The sequence below is a fragment of the Bos indicus genome, chromosome 5, assembly GCF_029378745.1.
Source record: "Bos indicus isolate NIAB-ARS_2022 breed Sahiwal x Tharparkar chromosome 5, NIAB-ARS_B.indTharparkar_mat_pri_1.0, whole genome shotgun sequence".
Lineage (NCBI taxonomy): Eukaryota > Metazoa > Chordata > Mammalia > Artiodactyla > Bovidae > Bos > Bos indicus.
The window spans coordinates 574,701-590,420 of record NC_091764.1 but is presented as its reverse complement, the minus strand read 5'-3'; the positions used below and the strand labels follow the sequence as shown (position 1 = coordinate 590,420).

The 15,720-nt window shown below is 36.6% G+C and overlaps 1 protein-coding gene and 1 pseudogene across 1 annotated transcript in view; both read left to right on the top strand.

Annotated features, from left to right (window-relative positions):
• LOC109558301 (frizzled-3-like) overlaps nt 1-15,720 on the top strand; it is a 100,605-nt gene that overhangs the window by 53,438 nt on the left and 31,447 nt on the right. Inside the window, exon 5 of the mRNA XM_070788570.1 lies at nt 12,194-12,350. Coding sequence (XP_070644671.1) covers nt 12,244-12,350 — 107 coding nt within the window. The 5' untranslated portion in view covers nt 12,194-12,243. The remainder of the gene's footprint in view (nt 1-12,193; nt 12,351-15,720) is intronic.
• LOC139182953 (tigger transposable element-derived protein 1-like) lies at nt 10,099-11,251 on the top strand (annotated as a pseudogene).

Genomic DNA, 15,720 nt, shown 5'->3' with positions numbered 1-15,720 from the left:
TAATCATGATGGTGTGATCACCAACCTAGAGCCAGACATCCTGGAATGTGAAGTCAAGTGGGCCTTAGGAAGCATCACTATGAACAAAGCTAGTGGAGGTGAGAGAATTCCAGTTGAGCTATTTCAAATCCTGAAAGATGATGCTGTGAAAGTGTTGCGCTCAATATGCCAGCAAATATGGAAAACTCAGCAGTGGCCACAGAACTGGAAAAGTCGGTTTTCATTCCAATCCCAAAGAAAGGCAATGCCAAAGAATGCTCAAACTACAGCACAATTGCACTCATCTCACACGCTAGTAAAGTAATGCTCAAAATTCTCCAAGCCAGGCTTCAACAGTACATAAACTGAGAATTCCCAGATCTTCAAGCTGGATTTAGAAAAGGTAGAGGAACCAGAGATCAAATTGCCAGCATCCACTGGATCATCGAAAAAGCAAGAGAGTTCCAGAAAAACATCTATTTCTGCTTTATTGACTATGCCAAAGTCTTTGACTGTGTGGATCATAACAAACTCTGGAAAATTCTTAAAGAGATGGGAATACCAGATCACCTGATCTGCCTCTTGAGAAATCTGTATGCAGGTCATGAAACAACAGTTAGAACTGGACATAGAACAACAGACTGCTTCCAAATAGGAAAAGGAGTACGTCAAGGCTGTATATTGTCACCCTGCTTATTTAACTTCTATGCAGAGTACATCATGAGAAACGCTGGGCTGGAAGAAGCACAAGCTGGAATCAAGATTGCCAGGAGAAATATCAATAACCTCAGATATGCAGGTGACACCAACTTTATGGCAGAAAGTGAAGAACTAAAGAGCCTCTTGATGAAAGAGGAGAGTGAAAAAGTTTGCTCAAAACTCAACATTCAGAAAATTAAGATCACGGCATCTGGTCCTATCACTTCGTTGCAAATAGATGGGGAAACAGTGGAAAGAGTGACAGACTTTATTTTTTTGGGCTCCAAAATCACTGTGGATGGTGACTGCAGCCATGAAATTAAAAAATATTTACTCCTTGGAAGAAAAGTTATGACCAACCTAGACAGCATATTAAAAATCAGAGACATTACTTTGCCAATAGAGGTCCATCTAGTAGTCAAGGCTATGGTTTTTCCAGTAGTCATGCATGGATGTTAAGAGTTGGACTATAAAGAAAGCTAAGCATTGAAGAATTGATGCTTTTGAACTGTGGTGTAGGAGAAGACTCTTGAGAGTCCCTTGGACAGCAAGGAGATCCAACCAATCCATCCTAAAGGAAATCAGTCCTGAATATTCATTGGAAGGATTGATGCTGAAACTGAAACTCTAATATTTTAGCTACCTGATGCAAAGAACTGACTTACTGGAAAAGACCCTGATGCTGGGAAATGCTGAAGGCAGGAGGAAAAGGGGACGGCAGAGGATGAGATGGTTGGATGGCATCACCAACTCAATGGGCATGAGTTTGAGTAAACTCTGGGAGTTGGTGATGGACAGGGAGGCCTGGCATGCTGTAATCCATGGGGTCTCAAAGAGTCAGACCCAACTGAATGACTGAAGTGAACTGAAAAATCTGAATAAACTTTTTGGCCAACCCAGTATGTCATATACATGTATATTATAAAGAATAACACATTGAACAACAATAGATTTATCACTCATTTAATAAATGAAACACAAAACACCAGATCCCCCTCCCGGATTGAATCTCTGTTGTAAACTGTCATTATCCAGAACGTGGTGTTATTGTGTTTACACTCATACGTGTTGACCTAAACAATATATTGTATTAGTTGAAGTATTTTAAAATTTTGCAGTGTCAAAAGTGCATGTGTTTTTGCAGCTTGCTTTTGTCATTCATTATTTTTGTGAGATTTATTTATGGTAGTATGTACAGTGTGTGTTTATTTGCTGTCTTTACTGTTCAACTTTCTGTTGTATGAATATATCAAATTTGTTCATGTTTTTTATTGTTAATGGATATTTAGGTTACACATTGTTTTTACTCTGTTATGAATAATGCTGCTATGAATATTGTGCGTCTATTTGAGTTTCTCTAGAATATATAACTAAAAATGGAACTGTTAGATCTTGTGAATCTTCAGCATTACCAGATGTTGGCAAATTGTTTTACAAAGTTGCTGTGCAATTTAGAACCTCATATGAAAGTACAGAGTTCTCATTGTTCTACATGCTCACCATCACATGTAAAATTTTGCCAATCTTATTGACAATCTTCATTGCTATTTTAATTTGTATTTCCCTATTACTAGTGAAATTGAGCTTCCTTTTCCTTACATATATAACTTATAATAGCTAAATAGCTTATTATTTAGATTTCCTCTTCTGTGAATTGCTTGTGTATAATACACAGTATATACTGCTAAATATATTCTGGTATAATATCTTAATTAGTTTTATGCATTGCAGATAAAGTCTAACTTGGGTTTTTCATTGTTTTAATGGTGTCCTTGATGAGCAGAAGTTTAAAATTTTAATATATATTATTATTTTTGTTTTTTTTTTTAATTGTTTAAGAAATCTCTACTCAAAGATTGCAAATAATATTCTCCTTTGTTTTCTTTAAACAGTTTTAAAGTTTTGCTTCTCAGATTTGGATTTGTTTTCTATAGAGTTTATTTTTAGATCTGGAGTAAGGAGGTGATATCTTTTAAAAACTATGTAGATGTCTAGCTAGCACCATTTATGACTAGTCCATCCTTTCTCCACTGATTTGTGATGCTACCTCTGTCATGCAGTATCTAGTTTTCACTTGTGAAACTTATTTTGCTGTTCTTCTCTGCGGTCCATTTTCTATCCTTGTCTTGATCTTCTGTCATTGTACTTATTCTGATAGGTCTTTATATGTGATAGAGTGAGTAAGTGAGTTTTCAAGGCAGAATAAAAGTAAAGGCAGATAAAGCTGTGCAGTGTAGTAGGACACAAAATTTGAAGTCAGAAGACATACATTCCAGAACTGTAGTCACTTATCAACATGGATGAGCCTGATCAGAAGTTTATTTTTATGTGGGCTTTTGATGACCATAAACCAAAATTTTGAAATGAATTTTTTTTTAAAGAAAACAAATCTAATACGATGTAGGTCTCATTAGTAAAGAATAGATTCCACTTGATCGGGAAAGAAGCCAAAGACTCTGCCTACCTGATTCAAAGCCAAAGTCTCAGAAACAATAATTGGACCTAGGCCACCACAATGAAGATACATATGTCCTTGGTGTTTTCTTCTGTAAGGCTTTTTTCCCCACTTCAGCATGAATAATTTTTTCTATTTAAGTAAAAAGAATTTAAGCCCCAGGGTCTTTGGTAGATGATGGATCTAAATTGGGAAAATATTTTTCATATTGTGTTCAAATAAACTCACATTGCAAAATTCTGTTGATTGAAATTAGAGTGGTATTATTGGAGACTAGTTGTTGAAAAGATAGTAAAAGTAGGCTATTCATAGCTAGGCAGGCAGTTGTAGAAAAAGGACAATGACCAAGATATAGTGATAGTGGTGGAGGCTGATTGTCTGCCTTTTCTGCTGGGGATTCTCCATCAGTTCCCAGTAAAGAGACCAAAGAAATATATCAGATGAGGCTTTTCAACTGTTAAGATGGTATTTTTTAAATTTAACTTTATTTTATATTGGAGTAATGTTGATTTATAATATTGTGTTAATTTCAGGTGTACAGCAAGGCAATTCAGTTATGCATATACATATATCCATTCTTTTTTGTATTCTTTTCCCATATAGGTTATTACAGAATATTGAGTACAGTTCTCTATACAGTAGGTCTTTGTTGATTATCTGTTTTATATATAGTAATGTGTATATGTTAATCCCAAACCCAATTTATCCCTCCTTTTCACCTTTCCCCTTTAGTACCTGTAAGTTTATTTTCAAAGTCTATGAGTCTCTTTCTGTTTAGCTTGAGTTGCTTTCTCACTGTATCGTTATCATGGCAGGTACTGACTTGTCTTCCCTGGGGATTTGGTTTTAACCAGAACCTTGTAATACAAAATGTCCCATGTTACAACCCTCTGTCCTCCAATTCTCCTCTTTACTGTCTTGCCTAATTGAAGGTTTTGGTTGTTGCTGTTATTACTGATTTTGTTTTTAGCACTCCTTTAATTCAAGCATTTGTGATACATGGACAGTATTTCTAATTTATGAAAGATAATATGATGCAGTTTAAAAGTACTGTAGGAGTCATCAGATGTGGTTTCTCCCCCAAGTTCCCTTTTTCTCCTCTCCTCCTTTTCTGGGTAAACTTATTCAGTCCCATATTTTGGATTATATAGATCAACTTATCTTCTGAACTCTAGACATGTATCTATTTATATGACATTTCCAACTTAACATGTCTAAAATACAATTCTTAATTTTTCTTCTTAAACCCTGTTCCTGCATTTCATCCCCAATTCTTTCCATTCAGTAAATGGTATTGTCATGTGAGTAGTTGTTCATTTGCTAAGTCATGTCTGACTCTTTGCAACCCCATGGACTGCAGCTCACCAGGCTCCCCGTCCTCCACTATCTCATAGAGTTTGCTCAACTTCATGTCCATTAAGTCAGTGATGCTATCTAATCATCTCATCCTCTGCCACCTGCTTCTCCTTTTCTCTTCAGTCTTTGTCAGCATCAGGGTCTTTTCCAGTGAGTTGGTTCTTCACATCAAGTGTCCAAAGTATTGGAGCTGCAGCTTCAGCATCAATCCTTTTCCAATGAATACTCAGGATTGGCTTCCTTTAGGATTGACTGGTTTGATGTCCTTGCAGTCCAGGGGACTCTCAAGAGTCTTCTTCAACACCATAATGAACTAAAGCATCAATTCTTCGGCACTCAGACTTCTGTATGGTCCAACTCTCACAGCTGTACATGAGTACTGGAAAGATCATATCTTTGACTGTATGGACCAGTCCAGCTATAATCACGTGCCAGTTAGAGCTAAAGTGTAATAAGGGAATTTTTAAACAGAGTCTAAAAGACAAAATAAGCTAATTTGTAGAATAGAAATGCAAAATGATGACTAGAAATAAAAACATGGGCTACTAGAATCCATATCTGAAGTGGCTGGGGTGGCTAGGTATTCAGTTTCTATGGGTATACAGAAGTAAAAGTGTTACATGGGAGTCAGAGGACTAGAACTACTAGGCTTATCAGTTAAAAGTAGGAGTTAGAAAAGGGACTCTCCTGCTCCTAAAAGAAAGTTTACATAAAAGGTGCAACCAGCTCTTTCCTGAAGCTGCATTTAGCATAAAAATACTTAAAATATTTATCTAGAGATGTGAGAGGGCCAAACTTTAATGACTCAGTAGCTGAGTCTATGGTAGCTGATAATGTCTGGAGTGTGCAGTCATCAATATTAGACCTGGTTTTTAATTAGGGCCCTATACAGTAAAGTGAAGTCGCTCAGTGATATCCGACTCTGCGACCCCATGAACTGTAGCCTACCAGACTCTTCCGCCCATGGGATTTTCCAGGCAAGAGTACTGGAGTGGATTGCCATTTTCTTCTCCAGAGGATCTTCCCAACCCAGGGATCAAACCTGGGTCTACCGTCTGAGCCACCAGGGAAGTCCAGGGCTCCATGGGTAAAGACAAAAATGAATGAAACATGGTGGATAAATAGAGGGAGTGAGGAAGAGAGAACAAGAGAGAGAGAAAAACTCTGTTACTCAAGATCTGTAAACAGAAATTCCAAAGCACAATTAAAGAAAAAACTAAACCTAAAAAGTCATTCAGTAAAATCAAGTCAGGAGATGGATTCACTCCCAAATGTAATAAAAGTAATAAATAGAAAGTAATAATTTTATAAAGACATTTTAAAAATAGGTATGTTTAGGATTCTTCAATAAATAATAAAAAGCACTTTAAAAGAATAAGAACTTATGATAAATTAGCAGAAATGAAATAAGAATAGACAAACATAAAAGCCAATTTGCCTAGAAATGTAGGAATTAAGTCAATAGATGGAATGAATTCTAAAGTAGACATGATTAAAGAGAGAGCTAGTGAAGTGGAAAATTGTTCTAACTCTTTAGATCACCCAGAATGTATAATAGAGACATAAAATACTCAAAATTATCTAATTATGCCATTAAGATATATTAAAAATAGGTTGAGATGCTTCAGTATACATCTAATGGGAGTTCTAGAACAAGGGGCTGTAAGAATGACTAAGAAATGATAACTAAAGAACTACATCCTGAATTTTTCAGAACTGGAAACATGAAACCTCACATTAAAAGTATGCTCTGCATACTAAGCAGGACAAGTAAAAACCAATCACAATGAGAAACATTCTTTGCAACTATAAGCCTAGAGAAACTAGAGGCTAGAGACATTTAAAAGCTACCAGAGAGAAGAAATCTCCAAAAGATTATCAACTGTGCAGGCTTCTCAACAGCAATGATAGCAGCTAGAAGATAATGAACTAGTATCTTTAAAATGCTGAATGATGATAACTTTATTCATCTAAAGCACCACTGAAGATTGAGGACAAGAGAAAGACATTTTGGGGCAAAGACCAAAATAATTTATCTCTAGCAGACCCTATCTATAAGAATTTCTAAAGAGCATCCTTAGCAGAAAGAAAAGAGAACCCCAAGATAGGATGAGGGTGTACTTTTTGGTGAAGTCACTTAACAATGATAATAACAAGACCAATTATTTTTGTAAAGGTTATTCTGAGTCTCTGGAAAATAATAACAAGGAGTATTAGGTAGCTCAAGTGTGCTAGGAGCATAGTCTTGTTCAGGAAGATGGAAGTACTGAATACTTTTAACTATAACTTTTTCTCATAAAGCCAAGTATAAGTATATATTGTAAATGTATGTATGTATGTATTGAGCACCTGCTATGTGCCAGACACTGATCTAGGCTCTGGGAATAAGACCACTGGGGGGAAGATCTCATTGAGTTTATACTTTGATAGGAGGAAAGTATGTATTGTGTAAAAACAGTAGTATCGCACAAACAGGCTTGAAAGAAATACATTCGTAAATAGGAAAGGATACACTTGAAAAATGTGATGGTATGATGAAGAAAAAAACTGGTGTGGCAATATTAAAGTCAGATAAAATACTGTAAAATGAGCACTAAAGTATATTGGGTAGCTAGAGCATTTCTATAACACCTAACAAAGACTTAAAAGTGAAAAATGACAGGATTAGAAGGAAAACTGATGCCCACAGATTAGCATATCTCTGTTAAAACAGAAAAGTAGGGACTTACTTGGTGGTCCAGTGGTTAGGAATCGCCTTGCAGTGCAGGGAACGTGGGTTTGATCCTTGGTCAGGGATCAAACTCGATGGAGCCAAATAAATACATATCCTTAAAAACAAAAATGAATAGAAAACAGAAAATTGGTCAAGAAAACATATATAACTTGTTTTATTGCACTTCCCTTTATTGTGCTTTGCAGACACTACAGTTCAGTCACTTCAGTCGCTCAGTCGTGTCCGACTCTCTGTGACCCCATGGACTGCAGCACGCCAGGCTTCCCTGTCCATCACCAACTCCCAGAGTTTACTCAAACTCATGTCATGAAGATCTTTTTTGTATAGTTCTGTGTATTATTGCCGCCTCTTCTTAATATCTTCTGTTTCTGTTAGGTCCATACCATTTCTGTCCTTTATTGAGCCCATCTTTGCATGAAATCTTCCCTTATTATCTCTAATTTTCTTGAAGAGATCTATAGTCTTTTCTATAGTCTTTTCTATTCTGTTGTTTTCCTCTATTTCTTTGCACTGACCACTGAGGAAGGCTTTCTTATCTCTCCTTGCTATTCTTTGGAACTCTGCATTCAAATGGGTATATCTTTGCTTTTCTCCTTTGCTTTTCGCTTCTTTTTTTCACAGCTATTTATAAGGCCTCCCCAGACAACCATTTTGCTTTTTTGCATTTATTTTTCTTGGGGATGGTCTCGATCCCTGTCTCCTGAGTGTGATGAACCTCCGTCTATAGTTCATCAGGTACTCTATCATAGCTAATCCCTTGAATCTTCATCACTTCCACTGTATAATAGTGAGGGATTTGATTAGGTCATACCTGAGTGGTCTAGTGGTTTTCCCCACTTTCTTCAATTTAAGTCTGAATTGGGCAATAAGGAGTTCATGATCTGAGCCACAGTCGGCTCCTGGTCTTGTTTTTGCTGACTGTATAGAGCTTCTCCATCTTTGGCTGCAAAGAATATAATCAATTTGATTTCGGCATTGACCATCTGGTGATGTCCATGTGTAGAGTCTTCTGTTGTGTCGTTGGACAAGGGTGTTTGCTATGACCAGTGCATTCTCTTGCAAAACTCTATTAGCCTTTGCCCTGTTTCATTCTGTACTCCAAGGCCAAATTTGCCTGTTACCCCAGGTGTTTCTTGACTGGTGTTTCTTGACTTCCTACTTTGCATTCCAGTCCCCTATAATGAAAAGGACATCTTTTTTGGGTGTGAGTTCTAGAAGGTCTTGTAGGTCTTCTAGAACTGTTCAACTTCAGCTTCTTCAGTATTACTGGTCAAGGCATAGACTTGGATTACTGTGATATTGAATGGTTTGCTTGGAAATGAATAGATCATTCTGTCGTTTTTGAGATTGCATCCAGGTACTGCATTTCGGACTCTTGTTTTGTAGACACCACAGTTTTTACAAATGGAAGGTTTGTGGCAACCCTGTGTTGAGCAAATCTGTTGGAGCCTTTTTTTCCAACAGCATTTGCTCACTTCATATCCCTGTGTCCCATTTTGGTAACACTTGCATAACAGGCGTATCTCTGAGATAGTACAGTTTTGGTTCCAGACCACTACAATAAAGTAGACATCACAATAAAGCAAGTCATACAAGTTTTGGGGGTGAGTTTACATATAAAAGGCTCTCCATGGGCTTTCCTATTCACTTAGACACAACGATATTGAAATCAGGCCAACTAACCTTACAGTGGCCACTAAGGGTTCAAGTGAAAGGAGTTGCATACGTCTCACTTTAAATCCAGAGAAGGCAATGGCAACCCACTCCAGTACTCTTGCCTGGAAAATCCCATGGACGGAGAAGCCTGGTGGGCTGCAGTCCATGGGGTCATGAAGAGTAGGGCACGACTGAGCGACTTCACTTTCACTTTTCACGTTCATGCATTGGAGAAGGAAATGGCAACCCACTCCAGTGTTCTTGCCTGGAGAATCCCAGGGACAGAGGAGCCTGGTAGGAGGCCATCTATGGGGTCACACAGAGTCGGACATGACTGAAGTGACTTAGCAGCACTTTAAATCAAAAGCTAGACATGATTAAGCTTAGTGAGAAAGTCATGTTGAAAGTTGAAACAGGCCAAAAGTTAGGCCTTTTTAGCCCAACAGCCAAGTTGTGAATCCAAAGGGAAGGTTTTTAAAGTAAATTGAAAATGATACTCTAGTGAATTCATGAATGATAAGAAAACAAAACAGCCTTATTGCTGATATGGAGAAGGTTTGGGGATCTGCATAGATCAGGCAGCCATGGCGTTCCCTTAAGCCCAAGCCTAATCTAAGACAAGGCCCTAACTCTAATTCTGTGAGGGCTGAGAGAGATGAGGAAGCTGCAGAAGAAAGGTTTAAAGCTAGCAGGGGTCGATTTCGTGAAGTTTAAGGAAAGACGTCATCTCTGTAGCATCAGAGTTCATGGCAGAACAGCAAATGCTGATGTAGAAGCTGCAGCAAGTTATCCAGAAGATCTAGCTAAGATCATTCATGAAGGGGGCTGTTCTAAACGACAGATTTTCAGTGTAGACAGAACAGTCTTCTCTTGGAAGAAGATGTCACCAGGACTTTCATAGCTAGAGAGGAGAGGTCACTGCCTGGCTTGAGAGCTTCACAGGGCAGGATGACTCTCTTGTTAGGGGCTAATGCAGCTGGTCTGGTGGTTCAGTGGTAAAGAATCTACCTGTCAATGCAGGAGATGTGGGTTCAATCCCTGAGTCAGGAAAATCCCCTGGAGAAGGAAATGGTAACCCACTCCAGTATTCTTGCCTGGGAAATTCCATGGACAGACAAGCCTGGTGGGCTACAGTCCATGGGGTTTCAAAAGAGTAGGATATGACGTGGCAACTGAACAGTAACAAAATGCTCGTTTGCCATCACTGAACAGTAACAAAATGCTCGTTTGCCATCTGATTTATGCTACATCTCCTCCTCCTGTGCTCTGTAAATGGAACAGCAAAGTTATGGGTGACAGCACATGTGTTTACAACATGGTTTGCTAAGTATTTGAAGCCCACTGTTGAGACCTACTGCTCAGAAAAAAGAGAGTCCTTTGAACATATTACTGCTTATTGACAATGCATCTGGTCACCCAAGCACTCTGATGGAGATGTACAAGATTAATGTTTAATGCCTACCTTCTCAACATCCATTCTGCAGCCCACAGATCAAGGAGTAATTTGAACTTTCAAGGCTTTATTATTTAAGAAATATATTTTGGGGGTGGCACACCTCACAGCTTGCAGGATTTTAGTTTCCTGACCAGGGATTGAAACTGGGCCACCACAGTGAAAAAGTGCCAAATTCTAACCACTGGACTGCCAGAGAAGTCCCATAAGAAACATGTTTTTAGGCTATAACTACCATAGTGATTCCTCTGATGGATTTGGGTGGTTAAATGAAAACCTGGAAAGGATTCACCATTCTAGATGCCATTGAAAACATTCATGATTCAAGGGAAGAGGTCAAAATATAAATATTAGGAGTTTGAAAGAAGTTGATTCCAACCCTCATGGTGCCTTGAAGGGCTTTAAGACTTTGGTGGAGGAAATAACACCCAGTGTGGGAGAAAAATTGCAAGAGAACTAGGATTAGAAGTGGAACCTGGAGATATGACTAAATTGCTTCAATCCCATGATAAAAGGTTAATGGATGAAGAGTTGCTTCTTATGGGTGAGCATTATGAAAATGATTTCTTGACATGGAATCTATTCCTGGTGAAGATGCTGTGAGGATTGATGAAATGACAACAGAGGATTTAGAATATTACACAAACTTAGTTGATAAAGCAGAAGCAGGGTTTGAGAGGATTTGAAAGACTTTCTACTTTGGGTAAAATGTTACCAAACTAATTCATGCTACAGAGAAATTTTTCATGAAATGAGTCAATGGATGTGGCAAACTTCATTATAATCTTATTTTAAGAAATTGCCACAGTCATCCTATCCTACAGAAACCACCCCAATCAGTCAGCAGCCTTCAACATTGAGGCAAGACCCTCCAGAACAAAAAGAGTATGACTCACTTGAAGGCTCAAGTGATGGTTAGCATTTTTTAGCAATAAAATATTTTTTTAATTTAGATATGAACATTGTTATTTAGACTCTTATGAGTAGATACTACATTCTACATTATAATATACATTTTATATGTACTGGGAAACAAAATAATCCCCATTACTCACATTATTGTGGTATTGTGGTGGTATGGAACCAGACTACAATATCTTTGAGAATGCCTTTGTAGAAGATTTGAACAACACAACTAATAAAGTTGGTCTAATACATATAGAAAATTTTGTACCTAACAAATAGAGAGTGCGTGTTATTTCTGACCACAGAAGGAGTACTTTAAAAAATGGACTATGTCCTCAATCACAAAAGAAGTTTCCAAAATATAAGGTAACCAGAATCAAATAGACTACATTCTGTGACTATAATAATTTAATTTGAAATCAACAATAAAAAGAAATATTTTAAAAAACTCACCTGAATAGAAACTAAAAAATGTACTTATAAATAACTCATAGGTTAAAGAGGAAGCTTGAAAACAGCCAGCAAAGCAGACATGAAAGGAGGAGCTTATTAAAAGAACAGAAACTAATAAAATTGGGGAAATGATTAACACTTTCCTAATGGTATATTGTGATAACCAATGAAGGATGAGCAAAATTGGCCAAGAAGAATATAGGTATTATTTGCACCTCTATTCCTATTCATGGTTTATTTTCTATATTAGTAATCTTTTTCTTTAGACAATATCTAATATGGGCTAGCAAGAAAATTATAGAACTCAGGCTATAGAACACACAGTCATTGTCAAATTTTCAGCAGTATATCTTTTCCATATAATGAGAAAATTATAGGACTGTGTAAGTGCAAACATCAGACTTGTATAATTATTTTACTATTTATTTAAAAGATTTTATAGTGATCTTTAAGAGAAATTTCTATTTATATATTTAAGATATTCTTCCTTCCCTTCTTGTAGGTTACTCAAATGAGTCGTCCAGATCTGATTCTCTTTCTGATTAATACCTGATGGCTCTCATAGTGGTATTCCTTCCATTTTTTTGGGTTGGAAGCAAAAAGACTTGCTTTGAATGGGCCAGTTTTTTTTTTTTTTTTCATGGTCGTAGGAAAAAAGAGTAAGTTGAAGTAAATTATCATGGTGTTCACAGGCTTCACATTTACATAATTTTGTATGTGTGTGTTTCCTATGTTGAAACAATTTGGATTTGGAGGAAGTATTCCAACAAGATTATAACCTCAGCTGCCACCAGGTATGATTAAATCTTAAACCTAAAAACTTACTCAGAAAAGATAGCCAAGTAGAACCAGGCTTAAGGCTTGTTCCTTACTAATTCAGAATATTTGAGGGAAAGCCAATTTTTTTAAAAAAAACTCCAAATTATAATCTTCTTAAAAACAAATTAATGCTTATATATATATATTCTTATTTGATCTTTTTGACATTTCTGTGATGACTAGTATTATCATCTCTGTGTTAAAGATATGAAAACTGATGCACAGAGAGGCTTGGTGCCTTGGCTAAAGTCACACAGTATTAGACTTCCATTTCCAATTGTCCATTGTTCTTCCAGGTTACACCATAAATTATTTAAAGGGATAGCATGTTATTTTATTCTAAGTCATACACATTAAAGCCAATGGGATCTTCCCGACCCAGGAATCGAACCCTGGTCTCCCACATTGTGGGCAGACACTTTACCGTCTAAGCCACCAGGAGGGAGAAGAGGGCTGGAAATGAAAGTCCGAACCCTCCCATTCTACAGTATTAGACTTCCATTTCCAATTGTCCATTGTTCTTCCAAGTTACACCATAAATTATTTAAAGGGATAGCATGTTATTTTATTCTAAGTCATACACATTAAAACCAAAATAGTAAAATGGTATTAGCAGATAAAATGAAATTTGTTAAAGATGTTATTTTAATTCATAGTTGGCCAAATTGCATATTAGAGAGTCATGGTAAAATATAAGATTTGGCCATATTTGAGGAATCTTTCATTTTTTGACTGCTTAATTAATAGAACAAAATAAGATCCTGCAGTATTCACAAAGGAACAGATGACTTCAAACATTTTACTAAGTATAAAGCTAATATTTATACTGTACTTGAATTGTCACAAATTCTAAGTTAGTGGAATCCATATTCTTATGATTTTATTTAACCTAAGTTACATGGAAAATAAATTTTGGGAAAATGCATTTCTATAAAAGTCTTAAGATTATATGTAAAATGTTATTGTGTTTTGTATGGGTTAATGTACTTTTAAAATAGATCTTAAATTACCACATTATCAGAATCTTGTTTTCTCAATTATCACTAATTAGCAGTTTCTGTTGCACAGATTAGATTGAAATCTGTAAGAATCACAATTTTAAAACATACGTTCCTTATTACCATATCTGAGACTATTGCTAATGATATCAGACAATTGCATTTCTCCTTTAAATGCAATTTCATTGGGCAGAGAAGGAAAGAAGGGGAAAGGTTAATTCAATAATGACAAAAATGTCTTTTCTGGAATTCATCCTTTGAGAAAGACATTAGTGAGTGGTTACTATGTGCCGTCAACTATTCGATGATGCCACAGGTTCAATAGGAAACAAGCCAAATCCTTGATTTCTGTGGAACAGCCTTACTTGGGATATTTATCTGTGTATTCTTTGAAATTTTTAAATGTATTTTAATCATGCTAAAACATAATTCTATGGAGGGGGTTTAAATTAGCATTCCTGGTCACCTCTGGGCCACACACAAGCCATTCTGTCACACAGCAATTCTGTTGTGTTAGAAACTCCAGATGGGGCTAAACTAAACCAACACTGCCCTTTTGGGGACTCATCCCAGGTGTTTGGGGGATCCTGACTGGGCCAGAATCCTTTTGAAACTGGTTAGACCTCCCCCAAACCCCTTCCATTTGGTTTTCTGGAACCATGGACCACCCACTTCCCTGACTCAACAAAGTCATTGTGACCGTCCCAGCTGGGACTGTGCTCTGGGCTAGAGTCACTCCTCCAGAGTGTGAGCAGCCTACAGTCATTTCTAGCATTTGTCTGGTTGAGCCTTTGAGAAATGACTAGAGAGTAACCATAATAATGGTTTCCAATCAATTGAGCCCACTTAATACTCCAAGCACTGTTGTAAGCACTAAATCATTTAATCCTCTAGACAACCTTGTGAGGAAGATTGTCGTTTTACAGATCAGAACACAGAACCAAGGTTCAATAGCTAGTGAGTGGTAGAACTGAGATTCAAACCCAAGCAGTCTGATTCTAGCCTCTAGTCTTTACTGTTAACCCCTCTATTACACTGTGCTGTTGAAAGACTGGCTTCTAAAATTATGATGGTCAAAACAGTGAAGCCACATTTAAAATTGTTTATGCTAATAATTCTGACACTGGTTGAAATATTTTTAGAAATCTTGTTTTGGAGTTATCTGGGTCACATCACTTAATTTTTCTGGACCCCTGTTTTCTTATTTGTAAAATGAGGAGACAAACCTTCACTATTCGAAGGTAGATTAAATTTTTGGAATGACCAGAAGATAGTTTGAACCAATTTTTAAAAATAAGTTTAGAAAATAAATTCAGCAGTCCAGAGCAACTTTGGATGTATGTACATGTGCACAGGGCCATTGATGACAGAAGAATAAATGTTGTATAACTATGTTTGAGTTGTTGTTTCTTCTATCTAGTTTTTGATACTTTCAGGATATATGTAAACATTATGTTTTATCATTACTTTATGATTCACTTTGAAACATTTAAAGTTAAGTTTGATCCCCAACTGTTGTTTTGCTGTATGACTTTTGAAAAGTTCTTTAATCCCTTGTGACCTCAGTTTCTTCATCTATAAAATGGGGATCACAGTATTTACTCTTGATGGATATCTACCCCATAGAAGTGTCTATTTAGGAGTTAATCTCCATAATAAAAACATTATTAAGAAAGATTAACAGAGAATATATGTAAAACACTTGTCATTATGCAAGTACTCAACAAATACTAGTCTTTGAGTTCTTCTACCCCAGCACTAAAAATAACAATGGCGATAACAGCAGTGATTCTTTTCTAATTTGAAAACTTAGAATATATGTACTTTGTCAATTTATGATCTAATCTTCACATGTCGGAACTTTTTTTTTTTTAAATAATATTGTCTAATTTTAACTTTATGATTCTTATAGTCACTTATTTACCCAAACTGTTACACTGACCTTTGCATCTATTTAATTGGCTCTTTAATTACCATTTTGTTCATCAACATACACACCTATCTGCTTTTAGCCTCTTCATAGCAGTTAAAAACTTTAGCTCTGGACATAATTCATCCCCTTAATTCTTTTTTTCCTAAGCCTTTATTATGTCTGGGACTTCATTGTATGTTTGCTTAATTTTTCGTATGTTTTGTTCTAGTTGCGGTCATGTTTATTCAAGCACTAGACAACAGCTTCTGTCATAAAATCAACTTGTAACCTAAAAACAAC